This window comes from Haplochromis burtoni, unplaced genomic scaffold (genome assembly GCF_018398535.1).
Source record: "Haplochromis burtoni strain Fernald_Lab_line unplaced genomic scaffold, NCSU_Asbu1 Contig_1780, whole genome shotgun sequence".
In the NCBI taxonomy this organism is placed as follows: Eukaryota; Metazoa; Chordata; class Actinopteri; order Cichliformes; family Cichlidae; genus Haplochromis; species Haplochromis burtoni.
In genome coordinates this window covers 1-23,116 of record NW_024584141.1, presented here as the reverse complement: position 1 = coordinate 23,116, position 23,116 = coordinate 1, and the positions used below count along the sequence as shown (strand labels likewise).

The 23,116-nt window shown below is 40.1% G+C and overlaps 3 protein-coding genes across 3 annotated transcripts; 2 read left to right on the top strand and 1 right to left on the bottom strand.

Annotated features, from left to right (window-relative positions):
- Nucleotides 1-847: 847 nt before the first annotated feature.
- LOC121813487 (perforin-1-like) lies at nt 848-5,602 on the bottom strand. Its single transcript, XM_042217286.1, has 3 exons — nt 5,474-5,602; nt 4,740-5,275; nt 848-2,622 (listed from the first exon to the last, which is right to left on the bottom strand). The coding sequence occupies exons 1-3, from the start codon at nt 5,555-5,557 to the stop codon at nt 1,443-1,445; spliced, it is 1,800 nt and encodes a 599-aa protein (XP_042073220.1). The 5' UTR covers nt 5,558-5,602; the 3' UTR covers nt 848-1,442.
- Nucleotides 5,603-13,436: 7,834 nt separating this feature from the next.
- LOC121813486 (perforin-1-like) lies at nt 13,437-17,085 on the top strand. The gene is made up of 2 exons (XM_042217285.1): nt 13,437-13,498; nt 15,852-17,085. The coding sequence occupies exons 1-2, from the start codon at nt 13,437-13,439 to the stop codon at nt 17,068-17,070; spliced, it is 1,281 nt and encodes a 426-aa protein (XP_042073219.1). The 3' UTR covers nt 17,071-17,085.
- A 310-nt stretch (nt 17,086-17,395) lies between these two features.
- On the top strand, nt 17,396-21,743 carry LOC121813488 (perforin-1-like). The gene is made up of 3 exons (XM_042217287.1): nt 17,396-17,524; nt 17,723-18,258; nt 20,375-21,743. The coding sequence occupies exons 1-3, from the start codon at nt 17,441-17,443 to the stop codon at nt 21,552-21,554; spliced, it is 1,800 nt and encodes a 599-aa protein (XP_042073221.1). The 5' UTR covers nt 17,396-17,440; the 3' UTR covers nt 21,555-21,743.
- The last annotated feature ends 1,373 nt before the right edge of the window (nt 21,744-23,116 follow it).

Here is a 23,116-nt window from a genome sequence, read left to right as displayed (position 1 = left end):
AAACGAAAGTTAAACATTCTTACACATCTCACACTGCAGCCCTAAACCTTTTCAGGCATTACTTACTGAAAATACATGTGAGACTATTAATATACAAAAAATGCTCAAGTCAAGGAATGTCTTTAAACAAGAAATAACTCTGTCGTCTTACCCTGACAGCCAGCTCAGATCAGTACCTGCCATCGTCTGAAGTATGCTCTAGTACTGATGTAGAAGTGGAGACTTCCTTGGGCTCTTTTCACAGATTGTATTTTTAACTGTTCTAACACCCACAGAAACAATGTGCACTAGTTAATTTCCCCTCACACATAAAAGACATAGAGCCACTGTAATTTGTGATAACCTGTTGATGCATTACAGAAACTGAATAAACAGTTACCTATTTTTTCTTGCAATTTTATGTTTGTAAGTCCATTAGTTTTATTTTTATGTGAAAACGATCTCGCTCAGGGAGGTTGTTTGGATGTCTTTGTCTTTGTTATATACGGTGTAGCTTGGGCGATAGAGCAGGTCATCTACTGATCAGAAGGTTGGTGGTTCAATTCCTGGCTTCCTCTAGTCTTGGTCAAGATACTAACCCCAAATTGCTCTCTGATGCATCCATCTGGAGTGTGAATGTTAGTTAGAAAGCACTAAGAAAATTGTGCAAATGGGTGAATGCACAAGTTGTGTGAAGCACTTTGAGTGCTCAGAAGAGTAGTAAAGCACTATATAAGAACCAGTCCATGTATATTGGAATTCCCTTACTCCTCAACACATAATTCTTATAATGTAAATTTAATTTAAATATTACTATGAAATTTTGTACATTTTTAATAAATGATTACTTCAGATAGTTGTTTCATGTATGCCAGTAGTTTATAGTCCTCTCTTATTAACCTTTATTAGTTCCTTTATTAGTGGCCAAAGGAGACGGAGCCAACAGTGTGGACAGCCATGCAGACGAAGGAGCTCTGCAGGACGACCTCATGCTGGCGGTGCAGGCAATGGGGATCTGGAAGGCAACCAGGAGGCCAGTGACGAAGACAGAGCACAAAAGGTAAAAGACTAAATGAACAACTAATTAGGAACTAGAAATATAAAAGATTAAATTAGGAAGCAAAGCTCAAGACAAAGAAACCAGGAACTACACAATAACAAAAAATGACGGTCCAAAAGTCCAAAAACACAAAAACAGGCAGCCAAAAACACCTTAGACCATGGCAATTTTTTTAATTACTCAAATGAAACACACGCATTGTCTTTGCTGATGCTTTATTGCTAGATTTTTGAACGACTATGGAAAAGAAGCATAGAGAGTGGCTTACATTGCCCACAAGCATGGCTGCAATATTTTTGCATATAAAAGTCAAAGACAGAATGCCATGAAGTACAAGCACATAGATATTCAGCAGATGGTCAAATCCTTATTCTCTTATTGACTCATCTCTCATCAGTGACATTTAGCATTGAACTGACACATTTACTGACTCCTCATACTTATTCCCCATCTTTCCAAGAAGAACCCCATTTCTGGTGTGGAAAACCTCAGCCAAAGACGGACTCATGGCCGAGGGGATATACTCCTGACACTGGTTCCCACTAAGACTTGGTGCACACTCTACGATGTAGGAAAAGAAGAAGGTCCCATGATTCAGCATGCAGCTGTCGCTCACCTTCCCTGCTCGCAGATCAAATGAACACTCGCCTAACAGATCACTGTTCCAGTAACTGTCCTCATCATACACAGAAAATTTAAGTTTGTTTTTCATGTTGATGGTGATGGTTCCAAACTCAAATGTTTCTCTCCATCTAGGGTTGTCATCATTACTTATAATATCAGTGCGCTTTTTCTGATCACCAAATGTCACCTCCACTGAACCATCTGTTTGACTCCAGTCATCACCATACAGACCCTTTGCATAAAGTTTGAACACCTTTAAGGTTGCCAGACCTTTCCCAGCAGGACAGCAGTTTGACTTGATGTTCTGGTTACTGTTGCAGACACAAGCACAAGGATCTCTTGCGTTTGATCGGTGCCCAATCTTACAGGTTTCTGAACATTTCTTCAGCACTGCATTTTTCTTAATGTACTGCTCCACTTCTCGCTTCAGTCCCGCCCTGGCAGGATGATTTAATGGCAGTATGGTGTGTAGGGGTTTTAAGTTGTATTGGACCACGTCAGGGATACTTTTAAGAGAAATGAGCCAGTTTTTATAGGCCGAGGGGTCAGATTGGCCTGCAAAGAGGATATCACCTCCATCAATATCTCCACCAATGGCTTCTGTGTGCCGCTCATTAAATGAACTGCTGAAACTTTGATTAGACCCTAACATCTTTTTCTTTCTCTGACAGTGTTCATACTCTGCTTTAATACGGGCAGAATTTGCAAAAGTAGCTGAAGCTTCAACTGACAAACAGTCACTAACATCAGTATCTGTTAGTCCATTCATTGTAGCCATGCAGGTCTTGACAGCAGTGGTTGCTTTAATTTCACCTCCAAGAGACACTTGTGTGATGTAATGTGTTCCATAAGTGTCAATCAGATTGTGATATAATGGCGCAGTTTTAGAGGAATAAGGGGGAATATCCAAAGCCGACTTAAATTCTTGACTCAAAGGAGGACTTGTTGCCAGTCTGTAGCTGTGGAACAGAAAAGCATATAAATGCATTAATGTCTGAACCATTTTATTTGAATCACTTTAGATTTTCTTTCTATTAATTCAAAACAGAATCACAATACTAAGGAAACTGCCGCAAACTGTTGAGAAACAGGTGTGTCAAACATATGACCCACAGGTGAATCTGATCCAGTGTTTTGCACCAGGAAGCATTTTAAAAAAAAAAAAAAATCATTATGAAATGATTGCATCTTTACTCAATCTTAACTAGAGGTACATCATCAGTTTTACATTGTCTTACTGAAAAATGCATTAACCATGGCCAGCAATACTGAGGAACAATAATTAAGCTACAGACAGAAACAGGAAAAACTCAGACTTAATGATCTGATTAGTAAAAGTATGATACAATGAATATAAAAATTTTCAGTATATCATTTCTTTACATTTGACAATGTTTTTAATAGTTTTTTATGCGATGGTTTGGCTGCTCCACGCCACATACAGTGCAATTGGGTTATACATGGCATATACAGTACTGGGAAGGTCACCTTTAAAATGTATTCCACAGAATACATGCCCCAAAGTATATTTTGTAACATATTCCTTTACCTTACTCAATGAGAGTAACATATTCTGAATACTTTGGATTACTTAATATATTATCATGCTTTTTACAACTACATGAATGTACTATTGCTGTGTGATTTATTACTATTACTGCAGGTTACTCGCCATATCAATACCAACTAGATTTTTAAATCTTAATATAAATGAGTAACAGTAGGGGGGACATTAGGTAAGGCTGCACTTTTTGCAGCTCGTATAGAAAACTATTCCGCGCGTATATAAAACAGGTCCACAACTCCGAACCGTAGTAAAGGGACCTCTGGCTAATACGTTGGGTTCTGTGTCGGGCTCGTAACCGAAAACTAGCTTTACTTTCTTGTCTGGGTCAACTTTGCTAGCGAGAGACAGAGAGAGGCGTTGAAAGGCTGCTTCAACGGAACTTATTGTTTCGGAGGAAAAGACGAACACAGTGTACAGTCGAGTCTTAATAGCTTACTTACAACTGCGCTCGTCGGGCACTCTTTTTGGCTGCAGTGGTTATTATTATATTTACATGCTTCCATCTCCCGTTTCTGGTTTGTGACAGCTCGTACTTTTTGACTCTCCTTTTTCCTCTCTCCCTCGCGCTCACAGACACATAACGGGAATGGCAGTCCATTCTCCCTGCAGCGCGGACTACACTGCCCATAAGGCTACATTCTTTAGGGCTATGCCTGTAACACTCTGCCTACTGCCTTCATATTAAATACTTTTTTGAATAATGATTTTTAAAAATATGTCTTCACGACATTATGCGGGCTGCAAGTAGGGGTGACATGGGGCGCGGGGTTGAGACACAAGCTTTTCAAGATTCAAGATTCTTTATTTGTCACGTGCATGGTTATACAGGTATAACACGCAGGGAAATGTGACGTGATACGCTCCTCGACCGTGCAAAGAAAAAAAGAGAGAGGGACAGACAGAACTTTATATACAGTGAATGAGTATATACAAAGATGACATTATGTGCAGCAAATGGGTGAGTTATGTAAATTATATAAATAGAAATAAAATAAAATAAAACAATGTGGAAATTTACAGCTTGTGTACATTGCGTGGGAAGGGCTTTAAAGTGTCTTGTGCTTTAGCGAGGCCAGAAGGGTCAGGATGATATGAGAATGTGGTGTTGAGTCCTGTCTCAGTCACTTAAAGATGATGGGGGGGGGGCTGATTCAACACACAAGCAATAGAGCCTCTTAATGCGTGTTTTGTTTGGGTTTCCACCAGCGTGGAATTACCAAAAATAGGGAACAGTCTAACACATGAAACAGGAAAAGACCACCGTGTACTCCATTTAATTCAACAAAGTGACTGTATTCTGAATACCACCTTTTAAGCGGTAACTGGAACGGAATACAGTTACTCATATTTTGTATTTTAAATATGTAACGGCGGTACATGTATTCCGTTACTCCCCATCACTGGGCATATAATTACGAATTGTTTGACACCACTGCTGTAAAATAAAATAAAATAAAAAGTCTCGGTAAATTTTAAAAAAAGAAGAAAAATATCCCCTGACATACTCACCTATAGTAATGACAGTTGATCGAATGGTGTAAGAAGGTGTAGCGGTCTTGTTTTGACTTTTTCATGGCAAAGGTGGAATCTCTTGAGTGAGAACCTCCTAAGCCAACCCCAACTGTTACTGAAGGATCTACCGGGATGTCAAGGCCAATTTTCCAGTTGTTGGATACAGATGATGTCGAGTCATTAACAAGAGTTTCAACAGAATCATAGACCACACTGGAGACCTTCAAACTGCACTTGGGCAGGGTTCTCCAGTCCACCACAGCAACAGGGACCTTCTGCTTCTCTCCATTCATGTAGCCGTTACGGTACATCCTACAGGTACCATTTCCAATCTTCCATGTTTCAGTGTCGATCACATAGGCACCTTTTCTCTCCATCGTCACAATGTCAAAGCCTTCACCACCCAAGTTGTAACCAGGGACAAAGTGAGCCTTTTCACACTCCTGTGGTGTACCAATGAAGCTCACACTGGATGGAAGGCACAAGGGAGTCCATGCCCAACACAGGAGCAGGACGTGCCACAGCCTTGCCATCTGAATGGAATCATTTAACAATGAGAGGAGAATAAATGACTTTTTTTATATGTATAAGTTTGAATATTTCGTTTTTTCTAATACAGAAAAGTAGTTTTCACACATGAACAGCAGTGAGACCAGAAATGAACCAGAAACGTACAACAAATGCTCAAGTCAAGAAATTTCTTTAAACAAGAAATAATTCTGTCGTCTTACCCTGACAGTTGACAGCCAGCTCAGATCAATAGCTTCTGTCATCTGAAGTATGCTAAAGTACTGATGTAGAAGTGGAGACTTCATTGTGCTCTTTTCACAGATTTTATTTTTAACTGCTCTCACACCCACAGAAACAATGTGCACTAGTTTTATTTCCCCTCACACCTCAAGCACATGGGGCAACTGTAGCTTGTGATAACCTCTTGATGCATTACAGAAACCTAATAAACAGTAACACACATGTTGTCTTTGCTGATGCTTTATTGCTAGATTTTTGAACTAAGTGCATTACAGTTTTGAGTTCTCACAAGCATGTTTGAGTTCAAAAAATATTTTTGCACATAAAAGTCAAAGACAGAATGCCATGAAATACAAGCACATAGATATTCAGTAGATGGTCAAATCCTTATTCTCTTATTGACTCATCTCTCATCAGTGACATTTAGCATTGAACTCACACATTTACTGACTCCTCATACTTATTCCCAATCTTTCCAAGAAGAACCCCATTTCTGGTGTGGAAAACCTCAGCCAAAGACGGACTCATGGCCGAGGGGATATACTCCTGACACTGGTTCCCACTAAGACTTGGTGCACACTCTACGATGTAGGAAAAGAAGAAGGTCCCATGATTCAGCATGCAGCTGTCGCTCACCTTCCCTGCTCGCAGATCAAATGAACACTTGCCTAACAGATCACTGTTCCAGTAAGTGTCCTCATCATACACAGAAAATTTAAGTTTGTTTTTCATGTTGATGGTGATGGTTCCAAACTCAAATGTTTCTCTCCATCTAGGGTTGTCATCATTACTTATAATATCAGTGCGCTTTTTCTGATCACCATATGTCACCTCCACTGAACCATCTGTCTGAGTCCACTTGTCACCATACAGACCCTTTGCATAAAGTTTGAACACCTTTAAGGTTGCCAGACCTTTCCCAGCAGGACAGCAGTTTGACTTGATGTTCTGGTTACTGTTGCAGACACAAGCACAAGGATCTCTTGCGTTTGATCGGTGCCCAATCTTACAGGTTTCTGAACATTTCTTCAGCACTGCATTTTTCTTAATGTACTGCTCCACTTCTCGCTTCAGTCCCGCCCTGGCAGGATGATTTAATGGCAGTATGGTGTGTAGGGGTTTTAAGTTGTATTGGACCACGTCAGGGATACTTTTAAGAGAAATGAGCCAGTTTTTATAGGCCGAGGGGTCAGATTGGCCTGCAAAGAGGATATCACCTCCATCAATATCTCCACCAATGGCTTCTGTGCGCCGCTCATTAAATGAACTGCTGAAACTTTGATTAGACCCCAACATGTTTTTCTTTCTCTGACAGTGTTCATACTCTGCTTTAATACGGGCAGAATTTGCAAAAGTAGCTGAAGCTTCAACTGACAAACAGTCACTAACATCAGTATCTGTTAGTCCATTCATTGTAGCCATGCAGGTCTTGACAGCAGTGGTTGCTTTAATTTCACCTCCAAGAGACACTTGTGTGATGTAATGTGTTCCATAAGTGTCAATCAGATTGTGATATAATGGCGCAGTTTTAGAGGAATAAGGGGGAATGGAGTCAACTGCCGACTGGAATTCCTGACTCAGTGGAGGACTTGTTGCCAGTCTGTAGCTGTGGAACAGAAAAGCATATAAATAAGTTAATTCAAATTGATTCCAACTATCATCATCAGAGAGATGTCAAACATTTGACTCACGGGCCAGATCTGGCCCACCAAAAATCTGGTCCACTGGATGGCTTTCAAAATGGAAAACTGCTAAGAATAAGCTTTAGACTTTTCACATTATTTTGCACCAGGAAGCACTGTCTTGCAAGTGATGAAAACAATACTTTCAACTGAACAGGAAACTCGTCATCCGTTTTAAATCCTGCTGACAAACACATTACTCATGACTATCTACACCAATTAATAATGGTTAAGCCATAGAATGAAAAATTGTAACATTATCAGCTGTTTTGTAACATGGTGAATGCTTTTCACTAGGGCTGGTTATCACTTTCGATTTCTATAACTGATTCGATTCCAATTCAATTCAATTTTGACTCAAACATTCAGAAATATTTCATTTCTGACCATTTATCAGTACCTATCCATATTTTTACATCTATGTATAAAAACAAAGCTGACACTTGTGAGACCACATCAGTGGTGTAATCATCACAGCAGATACCTTTGTGTCAAAGTAAGTGAAGATAAAACAGAAAAATATGAATGAGTTTTTCCTATCCTGACTTTTTATTGCAGATACGCACATTAAAAATATTCTCCAGTAGATCAGGTAATGTGCAACATATGAACAAAGTTACAGAGGTTTTATTCGGTTTTGTCATTATTTTTGCAAAAGCTTATATTTCTTCGCTATTGAACAGCAGAAATTAGGCTCTCTTGGCTGAAAGCACTGAATAGACGGTAGACTGGTGCATAACAGAGTAATGCAGAAAACAGAGATCTTTAATAGCAAACTGGTCTTCAAGTACAGAGTGAGAGAAAGCCATGCAGGAAGTGTGATTTTTTTTCCTGGTGCAAGCAAAACAGCAAGAGGGAATTTGTTATGTATAAGCCAAAATATGTTGTGTGCTATACAAGCTATCACCAGTAGTGGGCACCACGCCCTGTTATGTGCTGTGAAGTCTGGAAGACTTGGCCGTCTACTGTGCATGTACTGACTACGTGGCCAAGTGTGGATGGAAAACAAACAATAGCATGGTGAAAGTACTTCCAAGCTGTGGATTCGGTGAGCTGCTTTTTCTACAACGAGTCAGAAATGACAGTGTTGGCTGTAGACAGCGGATGCATCATGGCTGGAATGATTGGGCAGATGGATCCCTTTGATGATGCTGGTAAGCAGTGGGCAACATATATTGAACGTTTTGAGCATTGCATCCTGGCTAATGACATTCAGTCTGAGAAACAAGTGCCAGTGCTGCTGTGTGATGGGTCCCAAAACGTGTGGTCTGCTGCGTAACCTGGTAGCTCCAAACAAGCCTGCAGTATGACAATATTGTGGGAGTTTTGCAAAGGTTCTGGTTCCACAAGAGGAATCAGGGGGAACAGGAAACAGTCGCACAGTATGTGGTGGTGTTGAAAAGACTGTCAGAACATTGTGAGTTTGGTGTGTATCTGGAAGATGCTCTACGGGACAGATTTGTTTGTGGATTAAAGTGTGAAACTGTGGAGAAGCATCTTTTGACAGAAAAGGATCTCACGTTCTGCAAAGCAGTTGACTATGCCATGTTGGCAGAGACAGCAACACGTGAATTCAGCAGTTAAGTGGCTCTCTTAAAGTGAACACGGTGCTGTCGCAAAAAGGTGATGGATGCCATCGCTGTGGGAAAATGAATCATACTGATGATGACTGCTGGTACAAGGACCGTGACTGTCACCAGTTGGGGAGGAAAGGCCACACGAAACGCATGCGTAAAGGTAGAGCCAGAAGCAGCCAAGATTGGAACAGGAAAGAGAGAGACGGAAAACCTGAACTGAAAGGTAATGCAGTTAAACACAGAGTTAAGGACAAAAAGAGAAGAATTCATCATGTTGCTGGTGAGGAAAGTGAAAGTGAAGGAATCAGATCTGACACCGATAGTGAGTTGGAACTGTATTCATTGTCTCGAAAAGAGAGGGATTCACTTATCTCCCTGATGCCTGTAGTTAACGGGAAGAAAATGAAGATGGAGCTGGATACAGGGGGTGGTGTGTCTTTGCTCCCATGAGAACAGTACAAAAGTATGCTGAGTCAGTTGCTGCTGCAACCCACTGACATCATGCTGAAGACATACACTGGGGAACCGCTGGCACCAGAGTGGTTGGGAATTATTAAACTGAACTTGAAAGACGTTCATGCCAGAGAGCAAAGTGGAAATGACAATCTGGGGGCTGTGCTAACGAAACACTCAGCTGTTTTCTCTAAGGAGTTTGGGTCAATGAAAAGAATTAAAGCCAGATTGATTCTTAGGCCTGATAATGTAGCCAAATTCTGTCCACCATGTAACATGCCTTATGCTCTCTGACCTCGAGTGTAGGCTGAACTGAAACGCCTGACTGAACTTGGGGTCTTCACACCAGTGGGGCATAGTGCCTGTCAACAAGAAGGATGGCTCAGTGAGACTGTGTGGGGCTTTCAAGGTCACTCTCAATTCACAGCTCTGTGTGGATAAGTACCTACTTCCACGCATTGAGGACCTGTTTGCTTCTCTGGCAGGGGGTCAGCATTTCAGTAAGCTGGGCTTAGCAAATGCCTATCTACAGATGGAGGTAGAAGAGGAGTCTAAGAAGCTGCAGACTATTTTGACTCAAAAAGGGCTGTTCCGTTTCAATCATTTACATTTTGGTGGCATCACCAGTGTTGTTTCATATTGGAAAAGATTGGGCCAGTGTCATACAAAGTGAATATGGGAGCACAAGGAGTGTGGAAACGTCATGTGGATCAGATGCTGACATGTCCTGAGCCAGTATCTCAGCAGGTTGCACTGGATCCTCTGACAGGCACTCTTCATCCTCCTGCCCTCTGCGAGGTGCAACAGGAGTCACCGGACTAAGACCACCAGGTACCAGTACAGCTTCTTCCCTACAGCTGTCAGACTCCTGAACTCTGCCTCCTGACATCTGACCCACATTAAACTCATGGACTGAACAATACACACACCCACAACCACCCATTACTGAACACCCAATGGACAAAAACAAACAAATGGCCAACTGTACCATCATACACACAATAATAACATGGACTGAACCACCACTCACAAACACTAGCACTTTATATAACCTCTGTGGAAATTAGCCACATATCTCACTGATCTAAACTGCACTACTGTAAATTCTGTACAGACAATCATTTTGTACAATAATAATTATAGTTCTACAACTGTTTATAACTTGTATAGTTCATATTTCTGTATAGTTTCATATTTTTGTATAGTTTTCACATTTATACCCTGTTCATAGCCTGTACATAGCTTGTACACTCACTACAGCCTGTACATACTTGTAGTTACAGCATATTCATAACTTACCTTCATACCGTGTACATTGTAACATACCATAATAGACCCATATTTTGTACCCTCATACCTATAATAGATCCATTTTTTATTGCTAATATATATTTTGTAATATATCTATATTATTGCTAAAGCACTTTCTCAATAGATGCAAACTGCATTTTGTTGCCTTGTACTTGTGACATGTGCAATGACAATAAATTTTCTATTCTATTCTATTCTAAATGTCACCAGCCCAGAGTGATAGTGACACCTTGCTCCACCCTGGTACATCTCACCAGGAAAAGACTGTTGAACAAGTTCTGCGGACCACAATACCTCCAGAAACACACCAGTCTATTGAAACACTGAGTGTATACAGGTTACAGAAATTGTTAGACATTATCCAGTGAGGGTCACTAAGCCACCCACTTGTTACCGTGTTGTAAAATAAAAAAGAAAGAAAGAAAAGAAAAGAAGAAAAAAGAAAAGAAAAGAAAAGAAAAGAAAAAAAAAAGTACCATTTAGGTTAAGTGAAATATTTCTGTGGGCAGTGCTGCGGTCGCTTACCTTAGTGGGGAGAAGATGTTATGTATGAAATATACAGTGTGCTATACAAGCTATCGCCCCTGTTATGTGTGTGTAACTTTCTGAAGTCTAAGGAGCTTGGAAAGAAAAACACCGAACTTCTTTAAGTTGCTTGAAGATGTTTCACCTGTTTTAGCTATTTGGCAGTTGTTAAACCAGTTTTGTGAGCTTTAACCTGAGATTCTGGCGTTTCTGGCAAAATACATTAATATTTAAAAGTCGATTCGGGGTTTAATAAATCGATATTTATTAAATATATATAATATATATATATATATATTATATTATATATATTATAATAACTCTTGTCCAGAAGAACGCAGTCCGGAACAAGCTAAGATAATGGCAGGACTCAAGCTCCAAGAGGACCGAGTATGAAGGTAAACCGCCCGCAGGGCGTGTGGGTTTTTATATTATATATATATATATATATATATATTATAATATATATATATATATATATATATATATATATTATAATATTATATATATATATATATATATATATATATTATATATATATATATATATATAATATATATTTATTATTATTTTTACATGTTTTTATTGTATGATGTGAAAAGTAAGGGTAATTTTAAAAAATTGATTTTCACCCTTCAAATTGATTTTAGTTTGAATAATGCGATATCGATTTATTAAACCCCGAATCGACTTTTAAATATTAATGTATTTTGCCAGAAACGCCAGAATCTCAGGTTAAAGCTCACAAAACTGGTTTAACAACTGCCAAATAGCTAAAACAGGTGAAACATCTTCAAGCAACTTAAAGAAGTTCGGTGTTTTTCTTTCCAAGCTCCTTAGACTTCAGAAAGTTACACACACATAACAGGGGCGATAGCTTGTATAGCACACTGTATATTTCATACATAACATCTTCTCCCCACTAAGGTAAGCGACCGCAGCACTGCCCACAGAAATATTTCACTTAACCTAAATGGTACTTTTTTTTTTCTTTTCTTTTCTTTTTTCTTCTTTTCTTTTCTTTCTTTCTTTTTTATTTTACAACACGGTAACAAGTGGGTGGCTTAGTGACCCTCACTGGATAATGTCTAACAATTTCTGTAACCTGTATACACTCAGTGTTTCAATAGACTGGTGTGTTTCTGGAGGTATTGTGGTCCGCAGAACTTGTTCAACAGTCTTTTCCTGGTGAGATGTACCAGGGTGGAGCAAGGTGTCACTATCACTCTGGGCTGGTGACATTTAGAATAGAATAGAATAGAAAATTTATTGTCATTGCACATGTCACAAGTACAAGGCAACAAAATGCAGTTTGCATCTATTGAGAAAGTGCTTTAGCAATAATATAGATATATTACAAAATATATATTAGCAATAAAAAATGGATCTATTATAGGTATGAGGGTACAAAATATGGGTCTATTATGGTATGTTACAATGTACACGGTATGAAGGTAAGTTATGAATATGCTGTAACTACAAGTATGTACAGGCTGTAGTGAGTGTACAAGCTATGTACAGGCTATGAACAGGGTATAAATGTGAAAACTATACAAAAATATGAAACTATACAGAAATATGAACTATACAAGTTATAAACAGTTGTAGAACTATAATTATTATTGTACAAAATGATTGTCTGTACAGAATTTACAGTAGTGCAGTTTAGATCAGTGAGATATGTGGCTAATTTCCACAGAGGTTATATAAAGTGCTAGTGTTTGTGAGTGGTGGTTCAGTCCATGTTATTATTGTGTGTATGATGGTACAGTTGGCCATTTGTTTGTTTTTGTCCATTGGGTGTTCAGTAATGGGTGGTTGTGGGTGTGTGTATTGTTCAGTCCATGAGTTTAATGTGGGTCAGATGTCAGGAGGCAGAGTTCAGGAGTCTGACAGCTGTAGGGAAGAAGCTGTACTGGTACCTGGTGGTCTTAGTCCGGTGACTCCTGTTGCACCTCGCAGAGGGCAGGAGGATGAAGAGTGCCTGTCAGAGGATCCAGTGCAACCTGCTGAGATACTGGCTCAGGACATGTCAGCATCTGATCCACATGACGTTTCCACACTCCTTGTGCTCCCATATTCACTTTGTATGACACTGGCCCAATCTTTTCCAATATGAAACAACACTGGTGATGCCACCAAAATGTAAATGATTGAAACGGAACAGCCCTTTTTGAGTCAAAATAGTCTGCAGCTTCTTAGACTCCTCTTCTACCTCCATCTGTAGATAGGCATTTGCTAAGCCCAGCTTACTGAAATGCTGACCCCCTGCCAGAGAAGCAAACAGGTCCTCAATGCGTGGAAGTAGGTACTTATCCACACAGAGCTGTGAATTGAGAGTGACCTTGAAAGCCCCACACAGTCTCACTGAGCCATCCTTCTTGTTGACAGGCACTATGCCCCACTGGTGTGAAGACCCCAAGTTCAGTCAGGCGTTTCAGTTCAGCCTACACTCGAGGTCAGAGAGCATAAGGCATGTTACATGGTGGACAGAATTTGGCTACATTATCAGGCCTAAGAATCAATCTGGCTTTAATTCTTTTCATTGACCCAAACTCCTTAGAGAAAACAGCTGAGTGTTTCGTTAGCACAGCCCCCAGATTGTCATTTCCACTTTGCTCTCTGGCATGAACGTCTTTCAAGTTCAGTTTAATAATTCCCAACCACTCTGGTGCCAGCGGTTCCCCAGTGTATGTCTTCAGCATGATGTCAGTGGGTTGCAGCAGCAACTGACTCAGCATACTTTTGTACTGTTCTCATGGGAGCAAAGACACACCACCCCCTGTATCCAGCTCCATCTTCATTTTCTTCCCGTTAACTACAGGCATCAGGGAGATAAGTGAATCCCTCTCTTTTCGAGACAATGAATACAGTTCCAACTCACTATCGGTGTCAGATCTGATTCCTTCACTTTCACTTTCCTCACCAGCAACATGATGAATTCTTCTCTTTTTGTCCTTAACTCTGTGTTTAACTGCATTACCTTTCAGTTCAGGTTTTCCGTCTCTCTCTTTCCTGTTCCAATCTTGGCTGCTTCTGGCTCTACCTTTACGCATGCGTTTCGTGTGGCCTTTCCTCCCCAACTGGTGACAGTCACGGTCCTTGTACCAGCAGTCATCATCAGTATGATTCATTTTCCCACAGCGATGGCATCCATCACCTTTTTGCGACAGCACCGTGTTCACTTTAAGAGAGCCACTTAACTGCTGAATTCACGTGTTGCTGTCTCTGCCAACATGGCATAGTCAACTGCTTTGCAGAACGTGAGATCCTTTTCTGTCAAAAGATGCTTCTCCACAGTTTCACACTTTAATCCACAAACAAATCTGTCCCGTAGAGCATCTTCCAGATACACACCAAACTCACAATGTTCTGACAGTCTTTTCAACACCACCACATACTGTGCGACTGTTTCCTGTTCCCCCTGATTCCTCTTGTGGAACCAGAACCTTTGCAAAACTCCCACAATATTGTCATACTGCAGGCTTGTTTGGAGCTACCAGGTTACGCAGCAGACCACACGTTTTGGGACCCATCACACAGCAGCACTGGCACTTGTTTCTCAGACTGAATGTCATTAGCCAGGATGCAATGCTCAAAACGTTCAATATATGTTGCCCACTGCTTACCAGCATCATCAAAGGGATCCATCTGCCCAATCATTCCAGCCATGATGCATCCGCTGTCTACAGCCAACACTGTCATTTCTGACTCGTTGTAGAAAAAGCAGCTCACCGAATCCACAGCTTGGAAGTACTTTCACCATGCTATTGTTTGTTTTCCATCCACACTTGGCCACGTAGTCAGTACATGCACAGTAGACGGCCAAGTCTTCCAGACTTCACAGCACATAACAGGGCGTGGTGCCCACTACTGGTGATAGCTTGTATAGCACACAACATATTTTGGCTTATACATAACAAATTCCCTCTTGCTGTTTTGCTTGCACCAGGAAAAAAAATCACACTTCCTGCATGGCTTTCTCTCACTCTGTACTTGAAGACCAGTTTGCTATTAAAGATCTCTGTTTTCTGCATTACTCTGTTATGCACCAGTCTACCGTCTATTCAGTGCTTTCAGCCAAGAGAGCCTAATTTCTGCTGTTCAATAGCGAAGAAATATAAGCTTTTGCAAAAATAATGACAAAACCGAATAAAACCTCTGTAACTTTGTTCATATGTTGCACATTACCTGATCTACTGGAGAATATTTTTAATGTGCGTATCTGCAATAAAAAGTCAGGATAGGAAAAACTCATTCATATTTTTCTGTTTTATCTTCACTTACTTTGACACAAAGGTATCTGCTGTGATGATTACACCACTGATGTGGTCTCACAAGTGTCAGCTTTGTTTTTATACATAGATGTAAAAATATGGATAGGTACTGATAAATGGTCAGAAATGAAATATTTCTGAATGTTTGAGTCAAAATTGAATTGAATTGGAATCGAATCAGTTATAGAAATCGAAAGTGATAACCAGCCCTAGTGAAAAGCATTCACCATGTTACAAAACAGCTGATAATGTTACAATTTTTCATTCTATGGCTTAACCATTATTAATTGGTGTAGATAGTCATGAGTAATGTGTTTGTCAGCAGGATTTAAAACGGATGACGAGTTTCCTGTTCAGTTGAAAGTATTGTTTTCATCACTTGCAAGACAGTGCTTCCTGGTGCAAAATAATGTGAAAAGTCTAAAGCTTATTCTTAGCAGTTTTCCATTTTGAAAGCCATCCAGTGGACCAGATTTTTGGTGGGCCAGATCTGGCCCGTGAGTCAAATGTTTGACATCTCTCTGATGATGATAGTTGGAATCAATTTGAATTAACTTATTTATATGCTTTTCTGTTCCACAGCTACAGACTGGCAACAAGTCCTCCACTGAGTCAGGAATTCCAGTCGGCAGTTGACTCCATTCCCCCTTATTCCTCTAAAACTGCGCCATTATATCACAATCTGATTGACACTTATGGAACACATTACATCACACAAGTGTCTCTTGGAGGTGAAATTAAAGCAACCACTGCTGTCAAGACCTGCATGGCTACAATGAATGGACTAACAGATACTGATGTTAGTGACTGTTTGTCAGTTGAAGCTTCAGCTACTTTTGCAAATTCTGCCCGTATTAAAGCAGAGTATGAACACTGTCAGAGAAAGAAAAACAAGTTGGGGTCTAATCAAAGTTTCAGCAGTTCATTTAATGAGCGGCGCACAGAAGCCATTGGTGGAGATATTGATGGAGGTGATATCCTCTTTGCAGGCCAATCTGACCCCTCGGCCTATAAAAACTGGCTCATTTCTCTTAAAAGTATCCCTGACGTGGTCCAATACAACTTAAAACCCCTACACACCATACTGCCATTAAATCATCCTGCCAGGGCGGGACTGAAGCGAGAAGTGGAGCAGTACATTAAGAAAAATGCAGTGCTGAAGAAATGTTCAGAAACCTGTAAGATTGGGCACCGATCAAACGCAAGAGATCCTTGTGCTTGTGTCTGCAACAGTAACCAGAACATCAAGTCAAACTGCTGTCCTGCTGGGAAAGGTCTGGCAACCTTAAAGGTGTTCAAACTTTATGCAAAGGGTCTGTATGGTGACAAGTGGACTCAGACAGATGGTTCAGTGGAGGTGACATATGGTGATCAGAAAAAGCGCACTGATATTATAAGTAATGATGACAACCCTAGATGGAGAGAAACATTTGAGTTTGGAACCATCACCATCAACATGAAAAACAAACTTAAATTTTCTGTGTATGATGAGGACACTTACTGGAACAGTGATCTGTTAGGCAAGTGTTCATTTGATCTGCGAGCAGGGAAGGTGAGCGACAGCTGCATGCTGAATCATGGGACCTTCTTCTTTTCCTACATCGTAGAGTGTGCACCAAGTCTTAGTGGGAACCAGTGTCAGGAGTATATCCCCTCGGCCATGAGTCCGTCTTTGGCTGAGGTTTTCCACACCAGAAATGGGGTTCTTCTTGGAAAGATTGGGAATAAGTATGAGGAGTCAGTAAATGTGTGAGTTCAATGCTAAATGTCACTGATGAGAGATGAGTCAATAAGAGAATAAGGATTTGACCATCTACTGAATATCTATGTGCTTGTATTTCATGGCATTCTGTGTTTGACTTTTATGTGCAAAAATATTTTTTGAACTCAAACATGCTTGTGAGAACTCAAAACTGTAATGCACTTAGTTCAAAAATCTAGCAATAAAGCATCAGCAAAGACAACATGTGTGTTACTGTTTATTAGGTTTCTGTAATGCATCAAGAGGTTATCACAAGCTACAGTTGCCCCATGTGCTTGAGGTGTGAGGGGAAATAAAACTAGTGCACATTGTTTCTGTGGGTGTGAGAGCAGTTAAAAATAAAATCTGTGAAAAGAGCACAATGAAGTCTCCACTTCTACATCAGTACTTTAGCATACTTCAGATGACAGAAGCTATTGATCTGAGCTGGCTGTCAACTGTCAGGGTAAGACGACAGAATTATTTCTTGTTTAAAGAAATTTCTTGACTTGAGCATTTGTTGTACGTTTCTGGTTCATTTCTGGTCTCACTGCTGTTCATGTGTGAAAACTACTTTTCTGTATTAGAAAAAACGAAATATTCAAACTTATACATATAAAAAAAGTCATTTATTCTCCTCTCATTGTTAAATGATTCCATTCAGATGGCAAGGCTGTGGCACGTCCTGCTCCTGTGTTGGGCATGGACTCCCTTGTGCCTTCCATCCAGTGTGAGCTTCATTGGTACACCACAGGAGTGTGAAAAGGCTCACTTTGTCCCTGGTTACAACTTGGGTGGTGAAGGCTTTGACATTGTGACGATGGAGAGAAAAGGTGCCTATGTGATCGACACTGAAACATGGAAGATTGGAAATGGTACCTGTAGGATGTACCGTAACGGCTACATGAATGGAGAGAAGCAGAAGGTCCCTGTTGCTGTGGTGGACTGGAGAACCCTGCCCAAGTGCAGTTTGAAGGTCTCCAGTGTGGTCTATGATTCTGTTGAAACTCTTGTTAATGACTCGACATCATCTGTATCCAACAACTGGAAAATTGGCCTTGACATCCCGGTAGATCCTTCAGTAACAGTTGGGGTTGGCTTAGGAGGTTCTCACTCAAGAGATTCCACCTTTGCTATGAAAAAGTCAAAACAAGACCGCTACACCTTCTTACACCATTCGATCAACTGTCATTACTATAGGTGAGTATGTCAGGGGATATTTTTCTTCTTTTTTTAAAATTTACCGAGACTTTTTATTTTATTTTATTTTACAGCAGTGGTGTCAAACAATTCGTAATTATATGCCCAGTGATGGGGAGTAACGGAATACATGTACCGCCGTTACATATTTAAAATACAAAATATGAGTAACTGTATTCCGTTCCAGTTACCGCTTAAAAGGTGGTATTCAGAATACAGTCACTTTGTTGAATTAAATGGAGTACACGGTGGTCTTTTCCTGTTTCATGTGTTAGACTGTTCCCTATTTTTGGTAATTCCACGCTGGTGGAAACCCAAACAAAACACGCATTAAGAGGCTCTATGCTTGTGTGTTGAATCAGCCCCCCCCCCATCATCTTTAAGTGACTGAGACAGGACTCAACACCACATTCTCATATCATCCTGACCCTTCTGGCCTCGCTAAAGCACAAGACACTTTAAAGCCCTTCCCACGCAATGTACACAAGCTGTAAATTTCCACATTGTTTTATTTTATTTTATTTCTATTTATATAATTTACATAACTCACCCATTTGCTGCACATAATGTCATCTTTGTATATACTCATTCACTGTATATAAAGTTCTGTCTGTCCCTCTCTCTTTTTTTCTTTGCACGGTCGAGGAGCGTATCACGTCACATTTCCCTGCGTGTTATACCTGTATAACCATGCACGTGACAAATAAAGAATCTTGAATCTTGAAAAGCTTGTGTCTCAACCCCGCGCCCCATGTCACCCCTACTTGCAGCCCGCATAATGTCGTGAAGACATATTTTTAAAAATCATTATTCAAAAAAGTATTTAATATGAAGGCAGTAGGCAGAGTGTTACAGGCATAGCCCTAAAGAATGTAGCCTTATGGGCAGTGTAGTCCGCGCTGCAGGGAGAATGGACTGCCATTCCCGTTATGTGTCTGTGAGCGCGAGGGAGAGAGGAAAAAGGAGAGTCAAAAAGTACGAGCTGTCACAAACCAGAAACGGGAGATGGAAGCATGTAAATATAATAATAACCACTGCAGCCAAAAAGAGTGCCCGACGAGCGCAGTTGTAAGTAAGCTATTAAGACTCGACTGTACACTGTGTTCGTCTTTTCCTCCGAAACAATAAGTTCCGTTGAAGCAGCCTTTCAACGCCTCTCTCTGTCTCTCGCTAGCAAAGTTGACCCAGACAAGAAAGTAAAGCTAGTTTTCGGTTACGAGCCCGACACAGAACCCAACGTATTAGCCAGAGGTCCCTTTACTACGGTTCGGAGTTGTGGACCTGTTTTATATACGCGCGGAATAGTTTTCTATACGAGCTGCAAAAAGTGCAGCCTTACCTAATGTCCCCCCTACTGTTACTCATTTATATTAAGATTTAAAAATCTAGTTGGTATTGATATGGCGAGTAACCTGCAGTAATAGTAATAAATCACACAGCAATAGTACATTCATGTAGTTGTAAAAAGCATGATAATATATTAAGTAATCCAAAGTATTCAGAATATGTTACTCTCATTGAGTAAGGTAAAGGAATATGTTACAAAATATACTTTGGGGCATGTATTCTGTGGAATACATTTTAAAGGTGACCTTCCCAGTACTGTATATGCCATGTATAACCCAATTGCACTGTATGTGGCGTGGAGCAGCCAAACCATCGCATAAAAAACTATTAAAAACATTGTCAAATGTAAAGAAATGATATACTGAAAATTTTTATATTCATTGTATCATACTTTTACTAATCAGATCATTAAGTCTGAGTTTTTCCTGTTTCTGTCTGTAGCTTAATTATTGTTCCTCAGTATTGCTGGCCATGGTTAATGCATTTTTCAGTAAGACAATGTAAAACTGATGATGTACCTCTAGTTAAGATTGAGTAAAGATGCAATCATTTCATAATGATTTTTTTTTTTTTTTAAAATGCTTCCTGGTGCAAAACACTGGATCAGATTCACCTGTGGGTCATATGTTTGACACACCTGTTTCTCAACAGTTTGCGGCAGTTTCCTTAGTATTGTGATTCTGTTTTGAATTAATAGAAAGAAAATCTAAAGTGATTCAAATAAAATGGTTCAGACATTAATGCATTTATATGCTTTTCTGTTCCACAGCTACAGACTGGCAACAAGTCCTCCTTTGAGTCAAGAATTTAAGTCGGCTTTGGATATTCCCCCTTATTCCTCTAAAACTGCGCCATTATATCACAATCTGATTGACACTTATGGAACACATTACATCACACAAGTGTCTCTTGGAGGTGAAATTAAAGCAACCACTGCTGTCAAGACCTGCATGGCTACAATGAATGGACTAACAGATACTGATGTTAGTGACTGTTTGTCAGTTGAAGCTTCAGCTACTTTTGCAAATTCTGCCCGTATTAAAGCAGAGTATGAACACTGTCAGAGAAAGAAAAAGATGTTAGGGTCTAATCAAAGTTTCAGCAGTTCATTTAATGAGCGGCACACAGAAGCCATTGGTGGAGATATTGATGGAGGTGATATCCTCTTTGCAGGCCAATCTGACCCCTCGGCCTATAAAAACTGGCTCATTTCTCTTAAAAGTATCCCTGACGTGGTCCAATACAACTTAAAACCCCTACACACCATACTGCCATTAAATCATCCTGCCAGGGCGGGACTGAAGCGAGAAGTGGAGCAGTACATTAAGAAAAATGCAGTGCTGAAGAAATGTTCAGAAACCTGTAAGATTGGGCACCGATCAAACGCAAGAGATCCTTGTGCTTGTGTCTGCAACAGTAACCAGAACATCAAGTCAAACTGCTGTCCTGCTGGGAAAGGTCTGGCAACCTTAAAGGTGTTCAAACTTTATGCAAAGGGTCTGTATGGTGATGACTGGAGTCAAACAGATGGTTCAGTGGAGGTGACATTTGGTGATCAGAAAAAGCGCACTGATATTATAAGTAATGATGACAACCCTAGATGGAGAGAAACATTTGAGTTTGGAACCATCACCATCAACATGAAAAACAAACTTAAATTTTCTGTGTATGATGAGGACAGTTACTGGAACAGTGATCTGTTAGGCGAGTGTTCATTTGATCTGCGAGCAGGGAAGGTGAGCGACAGCTGCATGCTGAATCATGGGACCTTCTTCTTTTCCTACATCGTAGAGTGTGCACCAAGTCTTAGTGGGAACCAGTGTCAGGAGTATATCCCCTCGGCCATGAGTCCGTCTTTGGCTGAGGTTTTCCACACCAGAAATGGGGTTCTTCTTGGAAAGATGGGGAATAAGTATGAGGAGTCAGTAAATGTGTCAGTTCAATGCTAAATGTCACTGATGAGAGATGAGTCAATAAGAGAATAAGGATTTGACCATCTGCTGAATATCTATGTGCTTGTACTTCATGGCATTCTGTCTTTGACTTTTATATGCAAAAATATTGCAGCCATGCTTGTGGGCAATGTAAGCCACTCTCTATGCTTCTTTTCCATAGTTGTTCAAAAATCTAGCAATAAAGCATCAGCAAAGACAATGCGTGTGTGTCATTTGAGTAATTAAAAAAATTGCCATGGTCTAAGGTGTTTTTGGCTGCCTGTTTTTGTGTTTTTGGACTTTTGGACCGTCATTTTTTGTTATTGTGTAGTTCCTGGTTTCTTTGTCTTGAGCTTTGCTTCCTAATTTAATCTTTTATATTTCTAGTTCCTAATTAGTTGTTCATTTAGTCTTTTACCTTTTGTGCTCTGTCTTCGTCACTGGCCTCCTGGTTGCCTTCCAGATCCCCATTGCCTGCACCGCCAGCATGAGGTCGTCCTGCAGAGTTCCTTCGTCTGCATGGCTGTCCACACTGTTGGCTCTGTCTCCTTTGGCCACTAATAAAGGAACTAATAAAGGTTAATAAGAGAGGACTATAAACTACTGGCATACATGAAACAACTATCTGAAGTAATCATTTATTAAAAATGTACAAAATTTCATAGTAATATTTAAATTAAATTTACATTATAAGAATTATGTGTTGAGGAGTAAGGGAATTCCAATATACATGGACTGGTTCTTATATAGTGCTTTACTACTCTTCTGAGCACTCAAAGTGCTTCACACAACTTGTGCATTCACCCATTTGCACAATTTTCTTAGTGCTTTCTAACTAACATTCACACTCCAGATGGATGCATCAGAGAGCAATTTGGGGTTAGTATCTTGACCAAGACTAGAGGAAGCCAGGAATTGAACCACCAACCTTCTGATCAGTAGATGACCTGCTCTATCGCCCGAGCTACACCGTATATAACAAAGACAAAGACATCCAAACAACCTCCCTGAGCGAGATCGTTTTCACATAAAAATAAAACTAATGGACTTACATACTTTTTATTGCAAGTTTATATTGGTAACTGTTTATTCAGTTTCTGTAATGCATCAACAGGTTATCACAAATTACAGTGGCTCTATGTGTTTTATGTGTGAGGGGAAATTAACTAGTGCACATTGTTTCTGTGGGTGTTAGAACAGTTAAAAATACAATCTGTGAAAAGAGCCCAAGGAAGTCTCCACTTCTACATCAGTACTAGAGCATACTTCAGACGATGGCAGGTACTGATCTGAGCTGGCTGTCAGGGTAAGACGACAGAGTTATTTCTTGTTTAAAGACATTCCTTGACTTGAGCATTTTTTGTATATTAATAGTCTCACATGTATTTTCAGTAAGTAATGCCTGAAAAGGTTTAGGGCTGCAGTGTGAGATGTGTAAGAATGTTTAACTTTCGTTTTTTTTATCCATGTCATTTCATATCTTCTCATTGCCATACAGATGGCAAAGCTGTGGCAGCTCCTGCTTCTGTGCAGGGCTGTCTGGTTAGAATGTAAACTGCATCTGTAATGTTCATATC